Below are 27713 nucleotides of genomic sequence, written 5' to 3'. Positions count from 1 at the left end.
TTCTGTTTTACGCCCCTCCTGGCTTTAGGTAGGATTGCTTTGGTGGTTCGCAGGGATTTCGACGGTGGTTCTGACAGAGCATCACAAATGTAGGATCACCGTTGGGTGTTATATATCTTGTACTTGTCTAGTCAGACTGCACTTAGGCTATTTATGCTCTGATGGTGTATTGCACACTTAATCTCGCACTAGCACCTTTTCTTAGCTAGTATTGCTGGTAGCTTGGTTTTTAGTTATTCGTACTTCCTTATATCATTATTGCTTCCGCACTGTGCACATGGTTACGTCACTCTCACGTGATGGGCAACACGCTCTGATTTAGGTCGGGGTGTGTCATGCACAATGAAGTAATTTGTTGCTTTTAATATTATGTAATGAAGTAAATTGTTGTGCAAGGTTTAGAAAAAAAAATTTAGTTTATTTATTTTTAGGCTTAGTCTAAATGCCCCCTCAAACTACCATTGAGTCTCAGTTTGCCCTCTGAAACTAGTTTTGTCTACTTTGCCCCCTGAAAATGACATTTTCAACTTTTTTGTCTCACTTTACCCACTTATGTTAATGGACTGTTAAATTTAAGGCCTAATCGGATAAATGGTCCCTGTGGTGATATGGTATTCGGAAGATAGCCCATGTGGTAAAAAAATTCGGATTTAAACCCCTGTGGTCTAAGTCCGTTAGGATTTATGCCTTTCCGTTCCAATCCGTTAACCCCTTTTCTCACTCTCTCTCTCTCTTCCCTCCCCCAATGGATGCTACTCCATCTCCGTCGTCTACCTCCATCGGAATCGCTCTCAGACCTCTCGAATAAAAGAAATTCAGTCAGATACCTTAATCAAAGTGGCTTTCTTGCTTGATGCATTATCAACTGTAACCCTAAAATTCCCATATCAGCAAGAAAACATATCAGAAAATAGTAAAAAAATGGAGAATTTCAGCTCAAGAAACATTGATATTTCAAGAAAACAAGCAAAAGCCAATTTTTTACAGCAAACAATTCGACCCCGAAAAATCCCAGAAACGAATGGGGGAGTGAATTTACATCGGGGGGTTGATTCTCATGGCAAGCTTCTCGAACTCGTCGTCGACGGCGAGAGAAGGGGACCAACAATCCATTGGGGAGAAGGAACCCCGAACCCGTCACACCAGACCTGATAATACAAGCTAACTCGACGCGCGAAGGAGCCGCCAGATTCAAACAAGGCCTCGGCTTCTCTTCCGCAAACTTCGATTCCAAAAATGCCTCTGAGCGCAGCTCACCGCTGCTGTATTCCACCTCGTCCTCCTTACTCAGTAAGTTTGTTAAGGTGTCCAGATTGAATCCATACAGAACAAGCTCAAGAGGAAGAAGGCCGAATGAGCGGAGGAAAGAGAGAATAGGCAACCGGCTGGGGTTTCGGAGAGAGAGAATAAGCATTCGAGGAAGCAGAGCAGGAGCAGAGAGAGGCATTCGAGGCGGAGAAGTAGGAGCAGAGAGAGGTATAGAGAAAGAGATAGGGATAGGGATAGGGATAGGGATAGAGAGAGGAGGAGGAGCAGGTCTGAGAGCGATTCCGATGGAGGTAGTCGACGGAGATGGAGTAGCATCCATTGGGGGAGGGCAGAGAGAGAGAGTGAGATGAGGGGTTAACGGAACGGAACGGAACGGCATAAATCCTAATATACTTCGACCACAGGGGTTTAAATCCGAATTTTTTTACCATAGGGGTTATCTTCCGAATACCTTATGACCACGGGGACCATTTATCCGATTAGGCCTAAATTTAAAGGGTATTTAGACATTTTAGTTTTTTCACATTTATTTACCTCTAGCATACACACTAAACAAGTCTTAGTTTTATTTTTGACAACTCTAATTCAAACGCATAAAATTTGGGTATTTTGTTAAAATAAATGATTCAATCAATAGAAAAAATTTGAGCAACAAAATCATTGTATCAACCAAAATAATAGTTACATTTGTTTGTAGAGTCATTTCAATTGCAAGACATCTATGTATTGGCTTGAAACTTTGCAATTGAAAAATATTCATATAACAAAATCATTATACCATTAAGCTATCCTACCCAAAATACTTCCCAAACAAAAAAAATATTTGAAACAAATGTGCAGAGTTTGAATGAGCTCATCATGCCTAGTGGAATCAGTGCTCAACAATGTGAAATTTTTTGTTTCAAACTATGCACCTTTGCTGTAAATGATTTTTTAGGTTTGAGAAGTATTTTGGATAGGATTGCTTAATGGTATAATGATTTTGTTGTAACAAATATTTTTCAATTGCAAAGTTTCGACTCTACGAATAAATGTAAACCTTATTTTGGTTGATACAATAATTTTATTGCTAAGAATTTTTCTATTGATTGAATAATTTATTTTTAAAAATGCCCAAAATTTATGCGTTTGAATTAGAGTTGTCAAAAATAAAATTGAAACTTGTTTAATGTGTAGGCTAGAGGTAAATAAATGTGTAAAAACTAAAATGTCTAAAATACCCTTAAATTTAACAGTCCATTAACAGAAGTGTGTAAAGTGAGAAAAATGAATTGAAAATGTCAGTTTCAGGGGGCAAAGTGAGACAAAACCAATTTCTAGAGGTAAACTAAAACTCAATGACAGTTTCCAGGGGCATTTCGACTAATAAGCCTTTTTTTAAAGGGTGGTTTATGGTGGTGCAGAGAGCCAAAGAGTATGAAAATGTAACAAAATTTGGATCGGATTGAAGCACCTGGGCCTCAACCCTTCATCCTATAGCACTCCCTCACAAATCCTCAATGTAAAACCCTGGCTTCCCCAAAAAGGTAGAGTAATTTGGGAAAAACAGTACAAACCCACAACAATGGCGTCAACGCCATTGGATCTGAACAAATTGCGTCTAAGACGTCGATCAGGAGGTCCAGATCGAACACCCAAACCCACCAATGATGCCATATCCTCCCATTCTCACTCTTCCATTCTTTGTCGCTACTCTTTCTGACGTCGGAGCCGGAACCGCTCCTAACAGCGCTATTCTTCCGTCTTCGGTTTCGTTTGTGATGGGGTTTTGGGGTTCAGAGGATTTGATAAGGGTTGGTAAATTTAGTAGGAGGGTGAGGGTGAGGGTGAGGGTGAAGAGGACGAATTTGGAGGTGGGTCTAGACATGGTTTTGGGGGATTTTACAGAGGGAAGTGGTGTTCTTGTGGATCTTGAGTGAGTGAGATGAGATCTATGAGGAAGGAAGAGGAGGATGTGCGGGGGAAGAGGAAGGGAGAAGACAAAAGAATATATTTTTTTAATTGTTTAATATTCACATCGGCCTATATTGACTCGTGTCATCCAATCATTGTCCACATGGGCATCACGTCATAAGTTAACGGCTATTTTAACAGATAACTTAACAAATGTATTATCGCTAAGTGACTTACTTAATAACTTCTCTCACCTGTCACTAAGTATTATCGCTAAGGGTGGTTTGGGTCGGGAACTAGAACCAAAACCTCCAACCTGAGTCTCAAACCAAAATATTTCGGGTCGCGATTTTATATCCTGAAACCGAACCAAACACTTGGGTTCCTAAAATTCAGGATGCTCGAAATTTTTTCAGGATTTCAGGTCACTTCGAGATTGGGCCTTGACCTGCAACCTAAACCCTGAAACCCTCCCAAAGACCTGCAACCTTTAAAACCAACCTGCAACCCTAAACCTAATTCGAAACCCACCCAACCCGAAACCCTATCAAATCCAGAAATCAACATGCAATTTGACTGCAAACGAAAACAACAAAAACCCACCCAAAATCAGAAACCCTTACCTAGATTTTGGGACTCGATTCATGTTGGATTCATGACGGAGAAGGTGTGCTTCTTCTCTATGTTTGTCGGAGAAGGTGTGCTTGCTCTGGTCGGATTTGCGTTGAAGAAGGTGGATGGAGGAGCGGCATTGGGATTTGAGAGAGATAAGGTTAGGCACTTAGGTTTCAGTTTGAATGGAAGATGGATTCAAGAGTGAGAGAGGTATGAAGGAATAGGATTACAATGGACGATTGAGATTGAATCTTAACCATCAACCATCCAAGTAATTTGTAATTATAAAGTAAAAAAAATAAATAAATATATAATATTTGGTTCGGTTTGAGATTACTGAACGATTACATAGATGAGTCCGAATCCCAAACTGAAACTTTCGGGATCAGTTCGATTCTGCGTACATAGATGAGCCCGATTACATAGATGCTCATCCCTTTTAATAGGAGTTTAAATTTTGAAATTTGTGTCTTAAATGAATTAAAGCAAACTAATTCAAACGGAAATCAATGATCACCACCCACGGTTGAACAAAGTGCAAAAACGGAGTGTATTTAGTCGGGGTAACAGAACGCTGTCGTAACAGTTGTTATCCCTGAGTGTTGCTGGGTCCGTCTTTGTTCCCGTTGCCGGCAGAAAAGCAGTGGTTCCAAGTTAGCATAGTTTCAGAAACTAAGAAAAATGATGAGCGCTCAGCTCAGCCGCTGAGTAGTATGATGGCAGCGGCTCGTACGACGTTGTCTCAGGGGTACCAGCATCATAATCAGCCAACTTCAGTGGAAGAGGTCAGAACCCTCTGGATTGGCGATTTACAGTATTGGGTCGATGAAAACTACCTCAATACCTGCTTTGCTCACACCGGAGAGGTCTCTCTCTCTCTCTCTCTCTCTCTCTCTCTCTCTCTTCATTTGTATACTATCTGTTAGGGTTTTACGGGAAATTTTGAGTTTAGTAACAATAATCCACTTGGAATAAAAAGGGTATTTCCCTCTTGATTTTGATTTTTGCTTACTGCATTGTGTCGTTCTGGGTTGCCTGGAATTGCTTTCTTCTAGGGATGAATATTTACGTGTTACAATGAGTCAATGACAGACTGAACTGATGTAGGACAAATCTTTGATTGAAAAATTGTTTGCTTTGGTTATTGATAAAGCATGAATTTTGTGAATACGTATTTCGGGCTAATTTATAGGTATATGGTGGGTAGGGCATTGAGCAGCCTACAAGAAACGGAAATTTATCGTCTTTGGAGCTGAATATTGTTGTTTTGTTAGCCCAAGTGATGAGGGTGGGTGGGACATGGGTTTGGATTAGGCTGGGTGAAGGGTTTGATTCCCTTCCGTTGTAACTCAAACAAGGGGAAAAGAAACTACTGTGTAACTGGACATTTTTTTAGTGAGGATGACGATATGTTGGATGTTGTCACTTTGTAATTGGAGTCCTGTGACCTCTAGAGGATTAATAGTCCATTTTTTGTAAAGGCCAATTGAAATTGCCAGTATGATTTCCACTGTTCTATTCAGTTTACTAGATTATATTTGTGGTTATTTCTAGAAGAGTTAAGAAAGCAAGGCCGCTCTTCTGATATTTAACTTGTTGGCCCGTTGGTGGTTCATTAACTCTCTGGGATATGAAATGGAAGGTAGTCTTCTGCCATTCCATAATCCCTGGTGAATGTGAAATTATATTCCTAATTCATGATACCAAGAGAAATTGCCATCTATGCTAGCTGGCATCTTCTTTATTGTTTACTTTCTGGAACCTAGATCAATCTTTGCTCTGTGTTTGGACTCAATGATATAAGAAACTTTGATTTGAAATACTGTGTGAAATATGTCTTGGACTAGCGAGTGGGAGAAATGCCAATATTCAAATTCATAGACTTCATTTACGTTTACTTGCACTAAACTTCAGTTGGGAAGATATTTCGAATGTTGATTCATCTTTCCAATCTGTGGTTCTTTACTTTATCAGTTATGTATGAATTTTATAATAAAAAATGAGTAAAAATGAATAGGCAACTCATCTACGCCCTTTATCGAGCCCCTTCAAGCAATTTGAAAGGCCAAGGTACCTCCCAAGGTATGGCTGTTCACTTGTGATCTGGTTAAGAGGAATCAGCCTTACTAGTATCTCTTACCACACTGGTGTGTGATCTGCAAAAGTGCTGCTGAGAGCTCCGATCACTTCTTGATTTTTTGTCCTATTGCTTTGATCCTTTGATCTTGTGGATGTTTAGGGAAGCCGGAAGCCCATTCGAGCTGCTTCTTGTACTGTGAGAGGTATAATCTCTCTAGTGTTAGGAGATGCGGGGTCACAGTACTCTTTTGTGTGGTGGGGATGGAGAGGAGTAGAAGGATGTTTGAGTGAGCAAGGGAGGAGAAGGCTGGATCTTCATGGGATAGACTTTGTTGTTGAGCTTCCCCTCGACCGGCGGTCCTCAGGGTTCATAATCTACAGATAGTTATTTTCAGTGCTGTACACTAGTTTTTTTATGTTCGTCTGCTCCTATGCATCTCTATTGTGTAGCTAAGCTTTGCAATTTGACATAATTACTGATTACTGTTCTTGTTTCCTTTCACTTTCTCATTCATTTCTTGGAACATTCATTTAGGAGGAACTTGACATAGAGAGTTTCAAAATTGTCTGATCTACTTGTGGCTTAGTTAATATTTGAATGATCCCAGGATGGACTGAAAATTTTAGCTTATTCATGAATTCTTTCCTTGCACCCTTTTCATTCTTTGTTCCAGTTAATCCCATTCCAGAGCCATATAAATTGATTTTGAAATACTGATGTACCAACTAAAGTACATATTGTTGTGTGGTTTGTAGTCGCCAAATAGACGATGAACTTCTTTAATTTGCACGTTAGTAATGTAGAGAGTGCTGATCATATTTTTTGGCTTACTACCAAGTCTGGATTAGGTTACTGAAAGTACTTGAATGAAGTGGGTTTGGGCAAGAATATTTTTTTGCTGGTTGAGGTTTATTTGAGAGTTGGGACAAATAAGAGGGTGATACCCTTTTGCAGTGTTTCGTTTTTGGATTCTGCTTAAATTTGTTTGGATGAAATAATAGTCTTTGATGATAAGGTGATGGCAGTGGATATTGTTTTTGAAAGATTTAAGTTTTGCAGCTTCTACATTTCATCCATCTTTGGCTGTATTTCTTATTTATATGGTTTAATTTAAGTTTGTGTCCCTGACTCCCATCCACAAAAAAGAAAAAGCAAGCTTGATAGGTGGCTTAAGTAAACTAATTATGCAATTCTATAGCAGTCTGCTGAAAGGAGATGCTATTACTTACTTTTATATGATTACTTTATGCAGGTGATTTCAATAAAGATAATACGTAATAAAATTACTGGCCAGCCGGAGGGTTATGGGTTTGTAGAATTTGTTTCTCATGCCGCAGCGGAAAGGGTGCTGCATGCTTACAATGGGACACAAATGCCTGGAACTGAACAAACTTTTAGGTTAAACTGGGCTTCCTTTGGTATTGGGGAAAGACGTCCTGATGCTGCGCCTGAGCACTCTATTTTCGTAGGCGATTTAGCCCCTGATGTTACAGATTATACGTTGCAAGAAACCTTTCAAACTAATTATCCATCAGTTAGAGGTGCCAAGGTTGTGACTGATCCTAACACTGGACGCTCAAAGGGATATGGGTTTGTCAAGTTTGCTGATGAGACTGAAAGGAACCGAGCTATGTCAGAAATGAATGGTCAATATTGCTCAAGTAGACCAATGCGCATCAGTGCAGCAACACCGAAGAAAACCACCGGTTTTCAGCAACAATATGCTACTGCAAAAGGTAAGGGCATTTCATATATCGATATAGAAATAAATTCAAGTTGTGGACAGAAGGACGTGCTCCTACTTGGCTTCATGTATTAAGTTTATGTAGTATTATTTCTACTGTCTCCACAATGCTCTCTTGAAAATGTCAAGTTAACCTGATCCTATGCACTTACCTGTGGATTTTTCTGGCAGCATACACTACACCAGCAGTTCCAGTACTTCCAACAGCAGATTATGACATAAACAACACTACAGTATGTCTGATGTGCTTAACTGTATTACTTTATTTCGTTTTTGTGTCTAATTTATTATTCTTATGATCTACACGGTTATGTTCAATGCAGATTTTTGTTGGTAACTTGGATCCTAATGTGACGGAGGATGAACTCAAGCAAACTTTTATGCAGTTTGGAGAGATTTTCTATGTCAAGATTCCTGTGGGGAAAGGATGTGGTTTTGTACAGTTTGGGACAAGGTTCGTTTAGCATTTTAGCCTTCACTTGATTGTTCCATTTTCTTTATTTTATTTTTATCAAAAAAATGGTTCGCCATCCATCTTGGTCCCTCCTACCAATTTCCAAATAAATAGCTGATTAGAGTTAGAATGTTGGCTTATTTATGTTAGCCCCTGTCACGTGTCTCCTTTTGCTTGAACGAAGGGCGTTGCATGAAGGAAAGAGGCAAGAAAATGTTTGCAATGTTTTTCTCAGGCCTTTCAACTTCCCCAAGAAAGACAAAATGTTACTTTTGGTTGTTTATTGGTTTCACTTCTGTCCATACAGGGCATCGGCTGAAGAAGCTATCCAAAGGATGCAGGGAAAGATGATTGGTCAACAAGTAGTCCGTATTTCTTGGGGCAGAAGCCCAACAGCGAAACAGGTGATTACTTTTTTGGATGAGAGTGTTGTTCTCTATATATTTCTTCTTTCCTTGATGTACGATGCATGAAAGAGAACTCGAGTTTGTTACATCTTCTCACGGATGCATAAAAAACAATCTATAGTCAAGTATAGCCTGAAAAACTGTCATATCGTAGGATGTACCTGGTAGCTGGGGTCAGCAAGTAGATCCAAACCAATGGGCTGCATATTATGGTTACGGACAAGGCTACAATGCCTATGCTTACGGGGCTACTCCTGATCCATCATTATATGCATACGGTGCATATGCTGGCTATGGCCAATATCCTCAACAGGCAAGTCTATGATTTCAGTTTCACATGTATCCTGATTGTTGCTATTGTTGGGTCAAAGAAGTTTCAACTTTTAGTCTTCCATATTGTTCGGTTAGCTAGCTGGTACTAGAGTACTTCATCTACAACTTGACAAGGAATTGACGTGATAGTTTAACGATTGCAACTTCTTTGCTTTTCTTTGAGTATATTTTTGGATTTTTCTGTTTTCAGGTTGAAGGAGTTCAAGATGTTGCAACTGTGGGAGGTACTATCCTGTCTGTTGAACAGAGAGAAGAGTTGGATGATCCCTTGGTGACACCAGATGTTGATAAGTACATCTTCTCACCTTTTTTGTTAATGCAACATCTTTTAACTGAATTATATTTAGTAAAATTAAAGTTGAACGAGTTAATATATAAACTTATATCTTTTCGGTTTGTATCTTTTAACCATGCGATAAGGTCAATGTATCAACTATCAACCATTGCGGAAATATTCATAAACTGTTAAAAAATGGCCTCACATGACATACATAGTTATGGTTGAAAGCATTGGCATTTTTATTTTGTATTACATTACTCGCATTAATAGTTCTTCCAAGGCAAGATAGAACAGAACAAATACTCCCTATTTTCAAAGATCGTTGTTGTGAGTTGTAATATTAGATTCTCTCGACACCATTGGTGTACGGAGGAAATCATCATACTATGTAGTATAAATAACTGTGTATTGACTTGTTTGCTTCTCTTGGTTGATTGCTAGGTTAAATGCAGCTTACCTCGGCTACCACGAAAGGGCCATTTTGTGCCGGCCCTTGTGGTTGAGAACATCGTCATTTACGCAGCAAGCTTAGTCATGGTTAGCATAGTGTTTATACAGATCGCCCTTATAAACACCGGAGTGAAACTGAGGGCAGGAAGAGTACAGCGGTACACTGCACTTTGATCTAGTTCCGTAGGATCTAATCATAGGCTGTCGATATGAAATTGTGTTGAAGTTTGAGGCCCGGTGGCTATGTCAATACGGGACCCTTTTTTGAGTTAAGTTTGGGACCCTTATTTTTCGCATTAAGATTTTTGAGTTATCAAACATTATTTATTGCATCCATCCTCATGAGCTAGGATGGTTGCTAAGTTTAAAACATTATTAAGACAGTGTTGTTGTTGTTGTTTTTTTGTTTGTTTGTTTGTTTTTTCTTTTTTTTTTTATTTTTTTTATTTTTTTTTATTATTAATTTTTTTTATAGTTTGAGGAAAAGGGATTAGTTTTGAGTGGTTACTTTTTTTATACAAGTATGGAAAATTTGATCCCCAAAATAATAATATGGGGTGGAGGGTGGTTTGAACTCGGATGCAAAGGGCTGACACAACCGCTCTAGTCAACATAACCAGTTCCATGTGAATATAATGAACCTTATGTATCATAGTAAACTGTCGATTTTCCTATCTGAACTTTCATTAAACTTCTGATTCTACCTCTAACTTTTCAATTGGAAAATTAAGGACCTCAACTAAATTTTTTGGTCAATTTCCCCTGCTGCTAGTTTTTTATTCATTTCATCCAAATTTTTGTTAAATGGAAGCATATGTACAACGTCTTAGGGTAGTTTGGTTGCTTTGTTCTTTAAAATAATTGAAAACCCTAGATTTCTAGATTGTCAACCTATGACAATCTATGTGATTCTATAATTTTTTTGTGTCTGAAGTCTAGCGAAGTGACACTTTTGTCCTCAAAGGAGAGTCATAGTATGCACGTGATAAAAGTTAACGTTAATTTGGATGAAATCTATGGAAAATTAACACGCGCGTTTGGGGGGGGGGGGGGAATTGGCCAAAAAAGTTAGATTAAGTCCTTGATTTTCCAATTAAAAAGTTTAGAGGGAAATCAAAGGGGAAAATCGGTAGTTTACTCATTATCAAATAAAAGACCTTTCAAAATTTGAAAGAAAAAACCACTGCCAACACTATTAAAAAATGTTTTATGATATTTGGTCGATGTTGTTTTTAATATTTGATTGCTATATGGCGACACTTAATTAATATATCGTTGATAGTTGGCCAATATGTTGTTGATATTTAATTATGATCTATTAAATAATTTTGATTTTTGATAAATCGATATATTGTCGATATTTGATCATGACCGGCTAAACAATTGAGAATTGATTTTGATCATTTTAGTCGATATATAGCATTGATATTTGATTATGACCAGTTAAACAATTGAGATTTAATTTCTGATCGCGGAGGAGCCACTCAGTACGACGGTCTAGTGATATTCCTCCTCATATTGAAGTAAGAGCTAAAAAAAAACTCTATCACGGAGGAAATGGGCCAAGTAGAAGTAGAGGTAGTTGGGCCATCTGTGAGCAGTCCTATTATCGTATCAGATTTCCCTCCATAGCAATTTTCCCGCCATTTCCCCCCCTAAATTCACTATCTCTGTCCGTCTCGAATGTTTTCTTCACTAATTACATTGCCATCGTTTCTGCACGCTCGGAGTCGGAGCAGCCATGGCAGAGACTCCGAAGAGGGTCCTGCAGTCCCCCCAAGAAATCCAAGCGTTCTAACGCTAAGCCACTGCCGTCTCTCACTCCCGTAACTCCTCTAACCCCGACTCCTCGTCGGTCAGGTCACCAAGCCTCGCTGCAGGCCGGTTCCGCCACTCCCCAGAAACTTTTTGAAGATTCACCGAGGAAAGACGCGACAACTCAACACGAATTGCAAAATGATTCAGGCAAAACACGAACAAAGGGGGGAAATGTGGGAATTTCAAAAACCCCAAAATCTGCTGAGAAGGGCAAGAAGTTGAACGCTAAAGAGGAGGGAGATTTGACTGAGATTAAAAATGCAATCTCTCTGGTGACTCCAGGGCAGTCGAAGACTAAGAAGAGGAAAATGGAGTAGAAAACCACGGTGACTACGCGATCTAGGGCCTCGAAAAATGTCACTTTTGAGGAGAACAAGAGCGTTAAGTCAGTGCCAAAACAACGGGTTAATTACAAGAAGGTTGTGTATGATGGGAGTGAGTTTGAGATGGGCGATAATTATAGAAACTGAAGGCTATACTTTCATTCAATGTAATGAATAATTACAGCAGAGTTTGTTATATATAGTTTTGGGTATTCTAACATATTACACTTGTACCCTTAACCAAACTAACCATTTACAAAACAGTATAACAAATTATAAGCAATTGTTATCAACACTTTGATGACTCAATTTTAGCTTCTTTACACCCTTCAAGCTGAACTTGGAAGCATCAAAAGGATTAAGAGGAAGCTTGGATTGAAAATTTAAGAATCTCTCCCGAGACAGGGACTTTGTATGAATATCGGCCAATTGATCTTGACTACAAACATATTGAATCTTGATAAGTTGAGCAAGAACCAGTTCACGGATGTAATGGTAGTCAATTTCAACATGTTTAGTTCGGGAATGGAATATGAGGTAGGAGGGTTTAGGGTTTAAGGGAAGGTACACCAGAGATGAGGAATCTGAGGTAGGGGAAGTCCAATATCTCGGAAAACTTTACAAATCCATGTTATTTCTACAGAGGTATGAGCTAACGATCGATACTCGGCTTCAGTAGAGAATCGTGCAACCGTGGACTGTTTCTTGGCACTCCAATTAATCAAATTAGAACCAAGGAAGACACAATAGCCACTGGTGGACCTTCTGTCAAAGGTACACCCTGCCCAATCAGCATCAGAATAAGCAGTAAGAGTCAGAGGTCCTGGTTTGAACCATAAGCCATGTGTGAGAGTACCTTTCAAAAATCTGACGATACTTTTTGAAAATGGGAGTCCCGTGGAGCATGCATAAATTGACATACTTGATTAACGGCAAACAATATGTCTGGTCGTGTCCAGGTAAGATATTGCAATGCACCAACTAAGGATCGATACTCTATAGGGTTGGACAAAAGATAACCTATATGATCAAGCTTTGACGTGCCTAAAGGAGTGGAACATGGTTTGGCTCCATCCATCTTAGTTTTCTTAAGAAGATCAAGTATTTACCTTGATGTAAAAAGATACCTTCAGACGACCTGTGCACCTCAAGGCCCAAAAAATAGTGCAAAGAACCTAAATCTTTGACTGGAAATACATTGCTCAGTTTATTGATGAAATGTTGACAGAGAGTAGCATTAGGTCCTGTAACTAGAATACCATCAACATATACAAATGATGATAACCATGGTTGGAGTGTGTAAGACAAAGAGAGAGGCATCTGAAGATGATTGCTGAAAGCCAAAGGATCGCAACACTTGAAATAATTTGTCAAACCAAGCCTTTGGAGCCTGTTTAAGGCCATAGAGAAACTTTTTAAACTTGCACACATGATTAGGAAAAGAGGAATCACTAAACCCAGGAGGCTACTGCATAAAAACATCTTCTTGTAAATCCCCATGCAAGAATGCATTACTAATATCTAACCAGCTTACAAACTAGTGAAACTGAGCAGCAAGAGACAAGAGAATGCGAATTGTGATAGGCTTAGCAACAGGGCTAAAAGTTTCCTTATAGTCAATGCCCTCTTGTTAATGAAACCCTTTGGCAACAAGTCGAGCCTTATATCGATCTATAAAACCATCAGGATGTTTCTTGATCCGAAACACCCATTTACAACCAACAACATTATGATGAGGAGATGAGGGTACAAGAACCCAAGTCCCTGTAGATTGCAGAGCATTAAACTTTTCCTACATGGCTGTTCTCCAGTGAGCATGCTTGGAAGCCTGCAAATAAGTAGAGGGAACAAAGTCGATGGAAGAGGGAAGAGGATGCTTGGTGGCTGAGAAAGCTTTTGGTTTGAATATCCCTGCTTTTGACCGGGTAATCATAGGATGAATATTGTGCACAGTAGAAGAGATATGAGGGATCGAGATGGGAATACTAGTGACATCAACAGAAGTAGCATGTGGAGTAACAGTGGCAGCATGGGTATCAACAGTCTCAGCACGTGAAGAAGTATTGATAATACTTTGGATGGGAGACAGTGAAGACAAGTCAACATTGATATCAGTATATGGGACAAGTGCAGCAGTAAGAGAAGACCTGGAAGAATAGGGAACAGTAAACTGCAAATCGACTGAAGATACTGCAGTAGACCGAGAATCAGTGGAGGACAGTGGTTGAGAGTGATGAAATGGAAAGGTAAATTCATCAAAAACAACATGACGAGATATATATACCCTCTGTGTCATTGGATCTAAGCACCTATATCCCTTATGTTGAAGACTGTAACCCAAGAACACACAGTACTTACTTTTGCTATCCAGTTTGGAAGTTGTATAAGGCTTAAGCCATGGAAAACAACTGCAACCAAATACTTTCAGTCGACTGTAATCAGGTTGAGTATGAAACAATAATTCCCAGGGTGATTGCAATAAACCAGAGATTAGAAGGCGATTAATCAAGTATATAGCAGTGGAAAAAGCCTCTACCCAGAAAACATGAGGCACATTAGAAGCAACCAAGAGGGTTCGAACAGTCTCAACAAGATGGCGATGTTTCCTTTCTGCATAACCATTCTGTTCAGGTGTGTGTGGACAACTAAATTGGTGTATAATACCATGAGTTTTGAGAAAATGTTGGAGCGCAGAGCTAGTAAATTCACCCCTTGAATCAGAACGAAGTACCTTTATTTTATTGCCAAGAAGATTTTCTACATAACTATTGAACTCAACAAATATAGAATACACTTCAGATTTTGTCTGTAAGGGAAAAAACCAACTGTATTTACTATAGTCATCCACAAGCAACATATAGTATCTATAACCACTCACAGACATAACGAACCCTAGAGATCACAATGTACAAGTTCTAAACATAAGAAGAAGTATAACTAACAGGACTAAAAGATTGCTTGTGACTTTTGGCAAGAGCACAGTTGGAACAAAAGAAATCCACTGAAGTTCTGCCTTGAAGAGCAAGCTTATTCTGGGAAAGAACACGCTTGAAAATTGAAGAAGAGGGATGGCCAAGTCGATTGTGCCAAACTAGAACAGGTGCTGTGACACTTATTAAGGCAGTGGTTGAAGCAGCAAAGCTTGTAGGTGACGGAGATGAACATTGCAAGGGATAAAAACCATCCTTAACTGGTCCCCGCAAAAGCGTCTTCCCCGTAAAACTATCATTTACAAAGGATCCATCAAAATTAAATGTCAAAGAACAGTAATTATCCTTGAGAAATTGATATGCAGAGAGTAAATTGTGCTTCATTTGGGGAACATGAAGAACATTTTGCAGTTTAAAAGTAGCAGAGGGAGTATGTAAAAAGGAAGAACCAATGTTGCTAATTGTCAAACCTTTACCATTACCAATGTAGACCTTGTCTTCATCACGATAAGGAGTAGGAGATGAAATGTTAGAAATGTCATTTGTAATATGTGAAATAGCACCCGAATCAATGAGCCAAGAAGGAGAGGGCTTGGATGAAAAATGTGCACACATAGCAGCAGGTTTGGCAGGAGGGACTTTGCCAAAAATATTCGGATTCATTAGATCAAAACAGTCAATAGCCTCATAACTGGTTGATCCACAGATTTGACAATTAAGACCATGAGAGCCTTGAGAGTTGCTACAAAAACCTTGAGAATTGCCATGAAAATTATTGCCTTTGTAATTACCACGATGACCACGAGTAATGCCTCTATAGTTTCCACGATGATTGCTGCGGTAATGTTTACGAGGAGGCTGTGATTGAACAGCAAAGGCTTGGTGCAGTGGTGGTGTAGGCAAGATAGGAGGATGTGATTAAGCAGCAAAGGCATGATAAGGCTCTGTGGTGCTCGATGAGATAGCTTTCTTCCTTCGAGACATTGACAGTTCTTTGGTGAGCAGTAAGCCATGTAATTGATCCAGAGTTGTGGTGGAGATGCGATGAAGAAGTGAGTTAGTAAAGGATTCGAACTCATCAGGTAAGCTATCCAGTGTAGCCACAATTAGGTCACGGTCGGTGACAGGAGCACCAGCCGCCATTAAAGCGTTAGAAATTTCCTTGATCTGTTGAAGATAATTAGAAATTGAATGTGAACCTTTCTGAATTGATTGGAGACAAGAGTGTAACTGATGAATGTGAGCATCAGAGACTCCTCCAAAGCGCTGCTCAAGTTTAAGCCATAAGTCCCGAGATAATAAGACAGCGACTGTGAAAGGAATCACTTATTCAGATAGAGTAGAATTCAACCAAATGAGAAGATTTTGATCTTTCTCATACCAAATCTCAAAAGTAGGATTGAGAGAGCGATCAGGAAGAAAATGCGATGGACAGACTTTAGTACCATCAATGATGTTAGGAAGCTTATACCTGCGCAGAATTGGGGCAAATAAAGCACGCCATGAGAGGTAACTTGATCGTTTAAGTTTGATTGGTACCATACTGCCGATGTTTAGGATTGTAAGAGATGCATACGAATTCGAAGACATCGCAGAATTGGAGAAATTAGGGTTTGGAGCTTGCACCGACTCAATGGGAGAAGACGAATCGGACGGTGACGCCGTGACGAAATGTAGAGAAATACACCAGGCAACTACACAAAAGTTGCAATCGAAGAAGAATAGAGAAGAATCACAGCAGAAATTGAGAAGAAAGATCAGAAATTGGGAGCAAAAGTGAAGAAGATCGGGAGGATCGAGAGAGAAAAAGCCATGAGGCAAGAAGGGCGTGATACCATATAGAAACTGAAGGCTATACTTTCATTCAATGTAATGAATAATTACAGCAGAGTTTGTTATATATAGTATTGGTTATTCTATCAGATTACTCTTATACCCTTAACCAAAGCATAACAAACTAATTGTTATCAACACTTTGATGACTCAATTTTAGCTTCTTTAATAATGTGTATGTGAGGAGAAGAGAAGGATGCGAGTTCAGACGAGGAATTGGTTGAAGTTGAGGAATGTAGGGTTTGTTTTAAGTTTGGGAAGGCTGCGATGATTTCTTCGGTGGGTTTCATTTGAAATGCTTGAAACCTCCACTGAAGGATGTTCCTGAAGGGGATTGGATTTGTGGATTTTGTAAGGCTCGCAAGTTGGGTAAAGCGGTCTAACTTCTGACACCTCCAGAGGGGAAGAAGCTGGTTAGAACATTGAGGGAGAAGCTTCTCTCCAGTGATTTGTGGGCTGCCCACATTGAAAGGTAGATATGTAATTTGATTTAATTTTATGAATGGTGTGATGTTTGCTGTTGGTTTGGTTGTAATGTTTTTGGACTTTGGTACTTTATATTTTTTAAATTGTGCAGCATATGGAAAGAAGTAGATGGCAGCTATTGGTGTCGGGTACATTGGTATATAATCCCAGAAGAGACTGCAGCTGGAAGACAACCTCATAATTTGTGGAGAGAAATTTATCGCACAAATGATTTTGCTGACATTGAGGTGAAAGATACTATCTAACCTTGATTATTCTTTTTAGTAAGAACAATTATTATGAGAAACTAACTAAGCCAGAAAGATTTCATGGCATATGTTTAACTCAAGAGAGAAAAAAAAAAAAGAAGCCAAAATAAATTAGCAAAAGCATATTTAGCCAACACCAATAAACATAAACTAGGATTAATTCTTAGATCAGGAGTTGATTGCAAGGAGTTTATAAGTTGAGTGATATGCACACAGATTTTGACATTAGTTTCCAGTAATTTATTTTCCCTTATGACTATGAAAAAGACTTGCATTTGAAAATTGGGCCAGGTCGTGCTGTTTTGACTACTTTCATTGGCCAGCGTGTTCTATTAGTATCTTTTTAGTTGAACTTTTTCAAAATAGTGTAAAATTGAGTATACCTTCATTTTCCTTATGGAGAAAGTTGCTCCAGTGTAAAGTTTTAACAATCAGACTCAATTTATAATGTTGTGCTGAATGAGTGAAGAAAGTTGAGGTTCCACCATAAAACGAATTGGCAATATGTGAAGTAGCCCAACTACTTAAAAGCACATGCAAGGTCCCTCCTCTCATCAATGTGGGATTCATTCTCAACAATAAGTTTATAGAATTATGCTGATTAAGTTTATAGAGTTGTGCTGATTAAGTTTATAGGATCATGCTAAATAAGTTAAAAAAACTTGTGAAAGAGAAGACGAGTATCATATGGCATTAGTAATAACTTCTCTTGTTTAGATGGTAACTTTTAATTTTGAGTAAGGAGAGATCTTGACATTACTAGGGTCTCAGGGAAAGGATTAACTGTGTGGTCTTGGTAAAATTTAGTGCCTTTTTTTTTGGGAAGTTGATAGGCTCATATACCACCAGTTTTCCTTCCTTTAGGTAGCTCCTAAAGATGTTGAAAGCTGGCAGAACATGCTAAAGGTGGGGTTCTTACCAGATATCAACTCTAAATTATTTTAGGCTTTTCTAAGAGGAAAGGCTAGTCTACAGTCATTTTTATTCTTGTATTGGGAGCTTAGAAAGACATTGGAAAGTTGTAAGGTTAGGAAATAGGAAAAAGTTACAACTTTTAGCAGAGGTCTTAAAATTTACCGAATTGTTGCAATTTAACAACTCAATATGAGAATGAAATGTATGTCCTTAACTGGTAAGTTTTTGGTAAAGTGTCTCTTTCATTTCTGGAAGTCTTCGAGTCTTCTCATTTGTATGCACCTTTAACTGTCTTTGAGTCTTCTCATTTGCATGCATTTTAACTGTCTAACATGGAATCTATTCTTCGACATTTTTTGGTAGCTACTTCATTAACTTAAAACATTTCTACGATGAATTCATATTTTAATAGATGGAATGTATTCTTCGACATTGTTTTGTCATGAGTCCTAAAGAATATGCCAAAGCAAGCAATGAAGGGGATGACGTTTTTTTTATGCAAATATGAATATGATATTCATTGGCACAGCGTCTTTCAGAAATTGATGACGGTGAAAGGGTAAGTGTTTCAGGCAACGAGAACCAAAATTGAACATACTACATAAATCCAAACGGATTGAATGTGAGTTGGAATTTTTGGGTTTTAACAATTTGGTAGGATGATGATGAAGCTGGAAGTGATGAAGATTGGAAAGTTGTCAAAAACTCAGACTTTGATTCAGAAGAAGACATGGACTATGACGAGGAAAGCATAAAAAGTATACTAGCTAAACCATTTCGAGCTCATGAGTTGGCTGTAGTATGGACATTATCTTCTATCTCATACTTGTGGATTTAGTATGTTTTCTCCCCCAAATTAAACTATTCAATTGTGTATCTACAGAATTCACAGAAAGGGCGGTTCTTTGGACTTCAAAAGATAGGAATGAAGAAAATCCCTGAGCATGTAAGATGCCATAAGCAGACTGATCTTGAAATAGCAAAGGCAGCACTTCTGCTGTCATCATTGACTAAATCTTTGCTTTGCAAGGATAAGTATGTGAGAGTCATTCATTACAGGTTTTTTCTTCTTCTTTTATTTGTTACTGTATTGTTTGTAATAATGGAGACCTGCTTGCATGCAGAGAAATGTTGGAAATAACTGCATTTATCAAAGATTCAATCTCTGATGATAAGTGTTTAGGACGTTGCCTGTACATTCATGGTGTTCATGGTACTGGAAAGGTACGATCTGTTAAACTATTTATAGAGAGATAGCTTTTATTTCAAATAGCCTATACATTTCTTTTATGTACTATTGATGCATGAAATGGGTTTCACCTATTCTTTTTTGTATCCTTCTATAACTGCAGACAATGAGTGTACTTGCAATAATGAAGAATCTAAGGTCTGAAGTTGATGCAGGAAGTATAAGACCCTACTGTTTTGTGGAGATAAATGGTCTAAAATTGGTGTCACCAGAGAATATCTACAGGGTAAATTACATATAGATTTGATGCTATACCTTATCATCTGGCATGCCATTGTTGCCTTGTCACACCTGTTTCGTTTTCACAAGTTATATATGAAGCCTTAAGTGGGCACAGAGTTGGTCAGAAAAAGCTCTCCACTTGCTAAATGAGCAGTTCTCTAAAGGAAAGAAAATCGGTAAAGAGGATGACAAGCCTTGTATTCTTCTCATTGATGAAACCAGTCGGTAACCATTTTTTCTCTTTTCAGTTGGCAACTTCTGCATTTTGTGATGAGAATATTTGTTAATAGTATTCCAGTCATGCATTATATATGATATAGATTGTTTTTTGGTTTCAGGTTCGATACAACATTCTTGACTGGCCTACTAAGCCACACTCAAAATTAGTTGTAATAGGTATACTTTATCTCCATTACACATCCTTGTTGAATAATGATTGCATTCTTATCTCACAGTGATCTTTCTTTTCTGGGATTAATGGATTCTCAAATACAAAAAGGAAAATAAGGATGATGACTATGAGATTTTTTATGACTGCAACATTAACCTATTATAAAATACCTGTTCAGGCATAGCAAATACCATGGATCTTCCTGAGAAGTTGGTTCCTCGTATTTCAAGTCGTATGGGAATCCAAAGGCTTTGCTTTGGCCCCTATAATTACCAACAGCTTGAAGAAATAGTTTCGAGCCACCTTAAAGGAATAAATGCATTCAAACGACAAGCTATATAGTTTGCTTCAAGAAAGGCCAGTTTTTTGTTCTGTGTTTCGTCATAAAATTTATAAACTCATTAGTGGATTCTCTACTGGACACTTAGTCTCTGAAATTATTTGAAAAATACATTCAGGTGGTAGCTATTTCAGGGGATGCACGTCGTGCACTGGAGATATGCAGACGTGCGGCAGAAATCACAGACTATAGACTGAAGAAACTAACCTCAACTCCTAATGATGCTTCCGAAGGTATCGAACTTTAATAATTGATTTATTAGACTGGCTTATTCATAAATTGATGGTGCAAGGAAAACAATGAGGGACAACCCCTTTAAAGTAGGAAACTTGAACTGAAAGATCCTTGCTTTGGTATTGTTATGGTAATATGTCCTATACTCTCTGCACTCCCGTCAACTTCTATCACCATGTTTGATTAGCTTCAATTCCTGAAATCATCTAGTAGACAGAAATATCTTAACTTAGTCGTATCAGTCAATGGTCATGCAAATCTTGGAAAAAATGTTCTCTCTCAATCATATTTCACACTTTTGAACTCTCAAGTTATTGCTATCATTTAGTTCAAACTATAATTAATCTCGGCTTTTAGTTTCCTCCACTGATCACATCAACAGAACATAGAGTTGTAAATTTGCCTTGAAATATAAGTATTGTATTTCTATTTCAAGACTTCTTGATTACTAGAAAATGAGAACCAGGAAGTATATCGAATATTCATGCACAAGAGCTGTAAATTTGATTTGAAACTTGGTATGAATGTTTTGATTTGCACCATCTTTAGATCAAGGACACGAAACATTTGATGTTAATTGATGCATTGAAGTGGATAATTTGGTTCTAGAGATATACAATCTCTTTCTCTTCCCTCCAACATGGCCCCAGATTGGGACTTCCTCAGAATATTGTGATGTTGAACAAGTAACCAGGAGACAGAAAGAAATAAGAATAGGCAATACAAATAATACATAAATTAACTTAAATATTCCTAATGCATTATTCTGGATATTGAATAAGCAGCCTTTTAACCAGTAACCTTGAGGTAATTCAACCAAGGAATTGAAGTTATTAACTTTTCTTATGAAGCTTTTTCTTGTAACTTATGGATTTATATATTTTCACTTTGCAAGAAAAACCCTTGTTGGTATGGCAGAAGTTGAAGCAGCCATCCAAGAAATGTTCCAGGCACCTCATATTCAAGTGAGTCACATTGTCGATAAACAATGATTTTACTGTTGAAACTTAATCTGTATAGCGGGTAAATTACTTCTTAGAAAGGGTATCAATGCTCTTGAGTGATGTAGATGATACAATGATGAGTACATTAATGTGCTTTTCCTAATACTTGATGAATGAGGTCTAGATAGCTGGAAATTTTTCGGGTAGATAAAAAAATGAAAATGGAGGCAGTTAAGAATTGATCTTCCTGCATTTTGAAACTGTTGCATTTGGAGTTTGCTAAATCTTATTAGTGCCATTCTTATAAGGAATGCAGCATGGGAAAAAATGGCTTATATGGTGTTGACCCTAAAAACTACCAAGCCTACGTGGCGCGCATGCCGAGTAATCTATGAGCTAACTATGTCCTTCAGTTGAATGCAGGGCGTGCTAACTCGACGGCCGAGTTCGGCCGATGAGTAAAATATGTTGACGTTGCGTTGAACGTGCGGCTGACTTCATCTTGCGATTGCGACTGAGGAAGGAACACGTCTCGGCCTTTTGGGTTCTCGAGCCTGAAGACAAGGCTACTATTCTTACGAAGTTCACAAATCGCCGTCGTTGGATTTGGTCACAGTGATGGTATTTGTCAGAGTAAACTCACGCCGAATCGACACCAAAGTATAAGGGCACAAATACTCAAAGCGGATATAAGTCTTAACAGTAAACGTGGTTCGGCCGTCGGAATGCCAAACTCTAAATCCCACTTGTGAGTATCCAATCATAAAATAACTCGATGTGCAATGTGCCGACCCCAGTAAACTGTAACACCTCACTTCGCCGAGAAGGCTGATGAGATGACCTCGACCAATAAAGATTCGGAAATCTTTCTCGACCGAGACTTGGATAGATAATCAATCGCCTCGACGCAGTGCTGTTTATGCCAACTGAAGATGCTGCGAGATCGACTGATTCTACGGCGACAGTGCTGTTTATGCCAACTGTGCTATTTATCCAAACTGAAGGTATGTCGGTGAAAAGAGAAGAAAAAATCTCAAGGTTGTTGAGAGAATTTGCGCAGGGCAGTTGTGTGTTGAATTGGAGGGCTTGAATGATGCATGACCTCCTCTATTTATAGCATCAGGTCATTTCTGGATCGAGTTAAAACCTTACTTGGATTAGGACTTCTTATTCTAATCAAACACTATCTTGACCAGTCCTATTTTCATTACGACTTTGAACCCAGTCCTTTATCAAGCCGCATTCACTTCCGGGTTATCAATATCTTTATCTTGCCGAAACTCCTTATTGTGCCAGGATTCAATTACTCGTCTCATAGCAAGACTTGGCCAACCTAGGCTAGGAAGCCCATAAACTAGACGATCCACGATAACCTTTTCGTAAGACCTTCCGGGCCGGGAATCAAACTCGGCCCAAACCAACATTTTGGGCCCAAACATTGCCCCCTTGCTTCTGAGGCTTTTTTGGCCTGAAATCTCTGGCCGAGCCCTGACCTTGAAGAAGCGAAACCAGACTTCATCTCCCGAGGTGCATTTATGAAGCACGATTGCACGATCTTGATCTCGTCAGATATCTTGTCAAGTATCCTCTTCTCAGCATGACTTGAAATGTCCTTTCATCATTACCCCCTTGATCCGCGAGATTTTTGGATTTCTCAAGGCGTGCAGACGTCCAGACGTCCACAAATCATTTTACCTGTCGTCGTATACCATCTTGCAATCTTGATTTGTGAATCTTTCAGTACCCTCGAGGTCGTGCAAACACCGAAACGTCGTTTATTCATAAAAGAACGCTGTCACGATATCATCATGAATCCTCAATCTGCGAGTTTTTCGGTTCTTTCTCCTGGGTCTGTTAATACTCTCCGTCACTCCATAATTATTAGCAATCTTCCCGATCACTCTCATCTTAACTTTTTAAAAATACTCGCTTGATCTTCCCTTCCATAAGTCTATAAATACCTCGGACTTCTATTATTAATTCTTTACGTTTTCAAGTTCTCCAAAATCTCTCCTGTTCAGAAAACCGAAGAAAACCCCTTGAATTCTTCCCAGAAAACCTTCAAAACCATTTCCAATGGCCTCCTTCATCTCCAAGCTTTCTAAGGAATGCGACAAATGCGGGACAATCATCGACCAACGCTCAATCAAGACTCTGCGCTTTGAAAGCGACATGAGCACCACCCACCAGATCCTTGGTCCACTTTTTAAGGACGCAGTGCCCCCAGCCATCACCAAACTCTTCAAGGATCACTGCCTAACACCCTTACTGCAAGGGTTTGAATGGTCGAAGTGGGATTCAGCAAAACCTCAAGGCTCCTGGCCCTCGACCACTGCGACCTGGGCAGCCTGGGTTGTACGGATGGAAAAGATTTTCGGCGAGCAATGGAAAGCTCTTGGCATTTACGATGCCATTCACCTTTCGTCTATGGAGCTGGTTGTGGACAAGGAGCTTCTTATGGCAGCCTCAAGCCTCTGGTGCTCAACCACCAACACTATAGTCCTCCCCCTCGGCCCCATTGACCCCACTATCCTTGACATTACCGTGATCCTAGGGACTTCCCCTTTTGGCATCCCAGTTGATGCTACCTTCTCCGGGTACCCGTCGAACATCGACCTCAAGGCGCTTTTCAACTATCGGGTCATCAAAACGCTGAGCGGAGAAGGTTAAGAACCCTCAAAGGAAGAAGTTCATAAACTTTATAAGAACTTCCTTAACTACAACACCCTTTACCTCCACTTTGCTGGCCGAGGGGAGGAGAACCTACAGCGGGGGGAACACGAAGCCTTCCTCTTTTACTGGTATAACAAATTCATTTGTTGTACCAAGTCCAATAAATGCTTGGTCAAAAACATGCCGGTGGCCGAAGCCCTGGTTAGCGGTCACACCCTGGCGCTTAGTCTAGCCATTCTTGCTCATCTCCTGCACTGTTTGGCCGAGATGACCCTCCACAAGATCGATCCACACCAGAGTGGCCCCCTTTGGATATTCCAACTCTTGGCTGCAAGTTTATTTCGTCACTCTTCGGCCAGAACTCGCCAGCTTCTCGCCTACTGAAGCGCTTGGCCTTCAGCTGGCTTCCCGACCAGCACCTCCTCACCAGGCTGAAGATGTGTTTAGATACTTCTTCGGTCTTGATGTACTTTTCAACGACGAATTCTTGATCTGCCGTCGTCGAGAGTATCCTTTGTCAATCAAACTCCCCACATCAGCATGGAGTGCAGATGATGATGCTGATCTATGTCAATCCTGGGGATTGTTTGTGCTTACCCATGACCTTCCTCTTGGGTGTGACGCTCACCGAGCAAGTTGGGAGGTATATCACCCTCACTTCATTGCTCGACAACTCGGCTATCTTCAGGGTTGCCCGGTGCCTTTTCTTACCTCTCGCTCTACGCTAAGCCGAGGACGCCTATCAACTGCTTATTGTGCCAGGATTCAATTACTCGTCTCGCAGCAAGACTTGGCCGACCTAGGCTAGGAAGCCCGTGAACTAGACGATCCACGATAACCTTTTCATAAGACCTTCCGGGCCGGGAATCAAACTCAGCCCAAACCAACATTTTGGGCCCAAACATATGGCCACAAATTATCAAGTGTGGGATTTAAGATTTTTTTTACGTTTATTTATTTTTTTGTGAATTTCTGCAACAGTAACAATTAACTCGGTACTCGTTTAGCTGCTGTATACTATTACTGGGTTGACAGGAAGTTTTCTTTACTTATGTTTTAACTTGTAAAAGGAAAATAATTTCTTTACTTTTGTGAGAGAGAAATTAATGTTTAACTCTTGTCTTTGTTTTTCTCCTTGCAGGTGATGAAATTTTTTTCCAAACTGAGTAAAATATTTCTGACTGCTATGGTATATGAGCTCTATATATAAAACAGGAATGAAGGAAACTACTTTTGAAAAGGTGAAGTAAAATACTTAATTGTTCTTGCTTGACTGCTGTATTGCAGCTCAAGTAGACACCTTTTTGTTTTGGTTTACCAGTCTCATTGATGTCTACACTGTAGACTTTAGCAGCGGTGGTTTAGGATTGATTTGTATGTAATAGTGTTTTCATTGTAATTATGTTTTGCGTTGCAGTTGGCATTGACAGTCTCATGTCTCTGTACCAGCAATGGAGAAGCATTTTCTGGACATGACACACTATTAAAAATAGGGTAAGACATGTTATGATGTTAATTTTTCTCTACATACATGCGTACGTAGGGACATAATTGTCTATTGATCTCCTCCACTCCTTATTGTCTTGTCAAGTGGGAGTGTGTCCAACTGCACCAGTTTTGGCTTTTGACTCCAAAAACATTGAGAGTTCAAGGAGCCTTTTAGTCCAATCCAAGCTTATTTGTAGTCGTAGGCCTTTCATTTGAAAGAATGGTCAAAATATAATCCGTTTGGTGGCAGTTATGATGAGTGTTTTCAGTTCTTTGTGTATTTTGGACGTATTTTACGACAGACATCGTATTGCATGTTTAAATGACTTTACTTTCATGATGAGGCCCTTTATTTTCGACTGATATTTGCAAAGCATATAATTTGTATCTGCAAGTGTCATTTGAAAGAGTAGCATTGAGATGGAACGATTAGAGGATACTTTCTGGAGTAGATACCAACTGAAGTTTTTACACATGGATTATGTGATATATCTCATTAGTATTGTTTGGCAGTTGTAAGCTCAGCGAATGCAGAATTATTCTATGTGAATCAGGAGCAAAGCACAGGTTGCAGAAGTTGCAGCTCAATTTCCCAAGGTCAGTACTTGTCCATCCAGTCATTGCATTGCAACAACCGATTAGACTCTGGTTGTCCGTGATCTTTGTAGTTATATTATCGTCCCTCTCCTAAAATAGCAGCGGCTTTCCAATGAATTGTGTGTATTAGCTAGCTCCTTAACCCAAAGTTGCAAGTTGAACTTTCATGTAAATGCATTACTTAACATCTGATAACCGTTTCAACGAGCATTCTGTTGTGTGAGCTGCTGATATGATTTTGAAATGGCTGCATTTCAGCGACGATGTGGCGTTTGCACTCAAGGACAACAAGGAGCCACCTTGGTTGGCCAAGTATCTCTGATTCCAGATTCAATCATTTTCAGAATGAACACACATTTTTGACCCTCCTCTCATTCTTCTCAATTCTCATCATTTTATTTTAAATTTAATTTGGCACATTACATACATTCTTGTCATAATTATGACGTCACTTCCCTTTGGGAAACTGATACTGCTAAGTCTGATGTCATCTTTATTAATATTTCCCAAATCACATTGTTTTAATTATTTAGTATTTTTCATATTTGAGTGAGACTGCGCGAAATTTAAACAGAAGGAACATATTTTTGCAGCTTTTTTTTTGTTTTTATTTATATTCATATTTTTTATGAATGGCCCTCCCTTTCCCAAAAAAAACTCTTTAAAATCAAGGATTAAATTCAGGAATGGGGCTGAACAACACGAGGTTGGCATGAACGCGATGATGAATGCGAGCGAGCTCCTGGTAACAGTTGAAGACGGAATGCAACAGATAACCGCTGACTGTTGTGCCTGTTGCAAAACTTTCCCATGCAATCTGCAACATCAATTACCTCTGTTACAAATAACCTTCAATTCCACCAAGGCTAGGCTACTGGAGAACAAGCAAGACGATAACCAGAGAGTCACGTGGTCTGCTTATAGACCGACCAGTTTGTCATAAGTTTTCTATCGTAACCCTTCCGTTTGAAAAACCTCCCCACGCCATTTTCAGACAGTGAGGACTAGGCCAGGTTTGCAGGGTCAGCAGCCAAACCATGTCTTGGAAATAATATTGGCATTACCTTGAAATTGTAATGACCTTGATGATCAGTGCGAATGCAGTATTGTTTGTTGGCATGTTTTCTTGGCCTTAAATCCGTGCAAGCAAAACCGTCAAGTTTCGCCCTTCCATTGAATTAACAGGACAGGACAGGACTGGAGAAGCAACAAGACTCCGGCTTGGCTCTGGCTTTCTTCACATATCGGATGCTTGTATTAGGCTCCAGACGGAATCTGATGGTCATAATTTTACAGCCTGGAGGTAGATATGCTCTATTTCCTTTCACCTTAAGACCCGTGGGTTCAGAGATTAGGAAGCAGTTGTTGAGACTCGAGAGCGCTTGAAAGCTTGACGAGCAAGCGAAAAGCTCCCTTGCTCAAGCAGAGGCTCTTGTTACAATTCCAACTTCCAAGATGCATCAGCACTTGCTAAAGTGAAGGAAAGCAGTTCTTTGG

General features: G+C 39.3%; 2 protein-coding genes, 1 non-coding gene and 1 pseudogene across 3 annotated transcripts; 3 read left to right on the top strand and 1 right to left on the bottom strand.

The window, feature by feature from the left end:
* Nucleotides 1-633: 633 nt before the first annotated feature.
* Nucleotides 634-1657, bottom strand: LOC126590855 (uncharacterized). Its single transcript, XM_050256369.1, has 2 exons — nt 1040-1657; nt 634-873 (listed from the first exon to the last, which is right to left on the bottom strand). The coding sequence occupies exons 1-2, from the start codon at nt 1646-1648 to the stop codon at nt 862-864; spliced, it is 621 nt and encodes a 206-aa protein (XP_050112326.1). The 5' UTR covers nt 1649-1657; the 3' UTR covers nt 634-861.
* A 2727-nt stretch (nt 1658-4384) lies between these two features.
* LOC126591517 (polyadenylate-binding protein RBP47B'-like) lies at nt 4385-9908 on the top strand. The gene is made up of 8 exons (XM_050257218.1): nt 4385-4643; nt 7110-7593; nt 7773-7834; nt 7925-8055; nt 8363-8459; nt 8617-8775; nt 8986-9086; nt 9517-9908. Exons 1-8 carry the CDS (start codon nt 4491-4493, stop codon nt 9605-9607), a joined length of 1278 nt encoding a protein of 425 aa, XP_050113175.1. The 5' UTR covers nt 4385-4490; the 3' UTR covers nt 9608-9908.
* Nucleotides 9909-11266: 1358 nt separating this feature from the next.
* On the top strand, nt 11267-26538 carry LOC126591492 (origin of replication complex subunit 1A-like; annotated as a pseudogene).
* LOC126591682 (small nucleolar RNA snoR28) lies at nt 18551-18622 on the top strand. The gene has a single exon (XR_007612490.1). It is a non-coding gene; the product is annotated as a small nucleolar RNA snoR28 (small nucleolar RNA).
* Nucleotides 26539-27713: the final 1175 nt, after the last annotated feature.

Source organism: Malus sylvestris, chromosome 11 (genome assembly GCF_916048215.2).
Source record: "Malus sylvestris chromosome 11, drMalSylv7.2, whole genome shotgun sequence".
In the NCBI taxonomy this organism is placed as follows: domain Eukaryota; kingdom Viridiplantae; phylum Streptophyta; class Magnoliopsida; order Rosales; family Rosaceae; genus Malus; species Malus sylvestris.
This window is presented reverse-complemented; position numbering and strand designations above follow the sequence as displayed.

Excerpts from the sequence above, each read along its gene's own strand:
- LOC126590855 (XM_050256369.1), bottom strand. The coding sequence starts at position 1,648 with ATGCCGTTCCGTTCCGTTCCGTTAACCCCTCATCTCACTCTCTCTCTC.
- LOC126591517 (XM_050257218.1), top strand. The coding sequence starts at position 4,491 with ATGATGGCAGCGGCTCGTACGACGTTGTCTCAGGGGTACCAGCATCAT. Across the intron at positions 7,835-7,924 it reads ATGACATAAACAACACTACA|ATTTTTGTTGGTAACTTGGA; the intron begins GTATGTCTGATG and ends TGTTCAATGCAG. Across the intron at positions 8,460-8,616 it reads GAAGCCCAACAGCGAAACAG|GATGTACCTGGTAGCTGGGG; the intron begins GTGATTACTTTT and ends GTCATATCGTAG.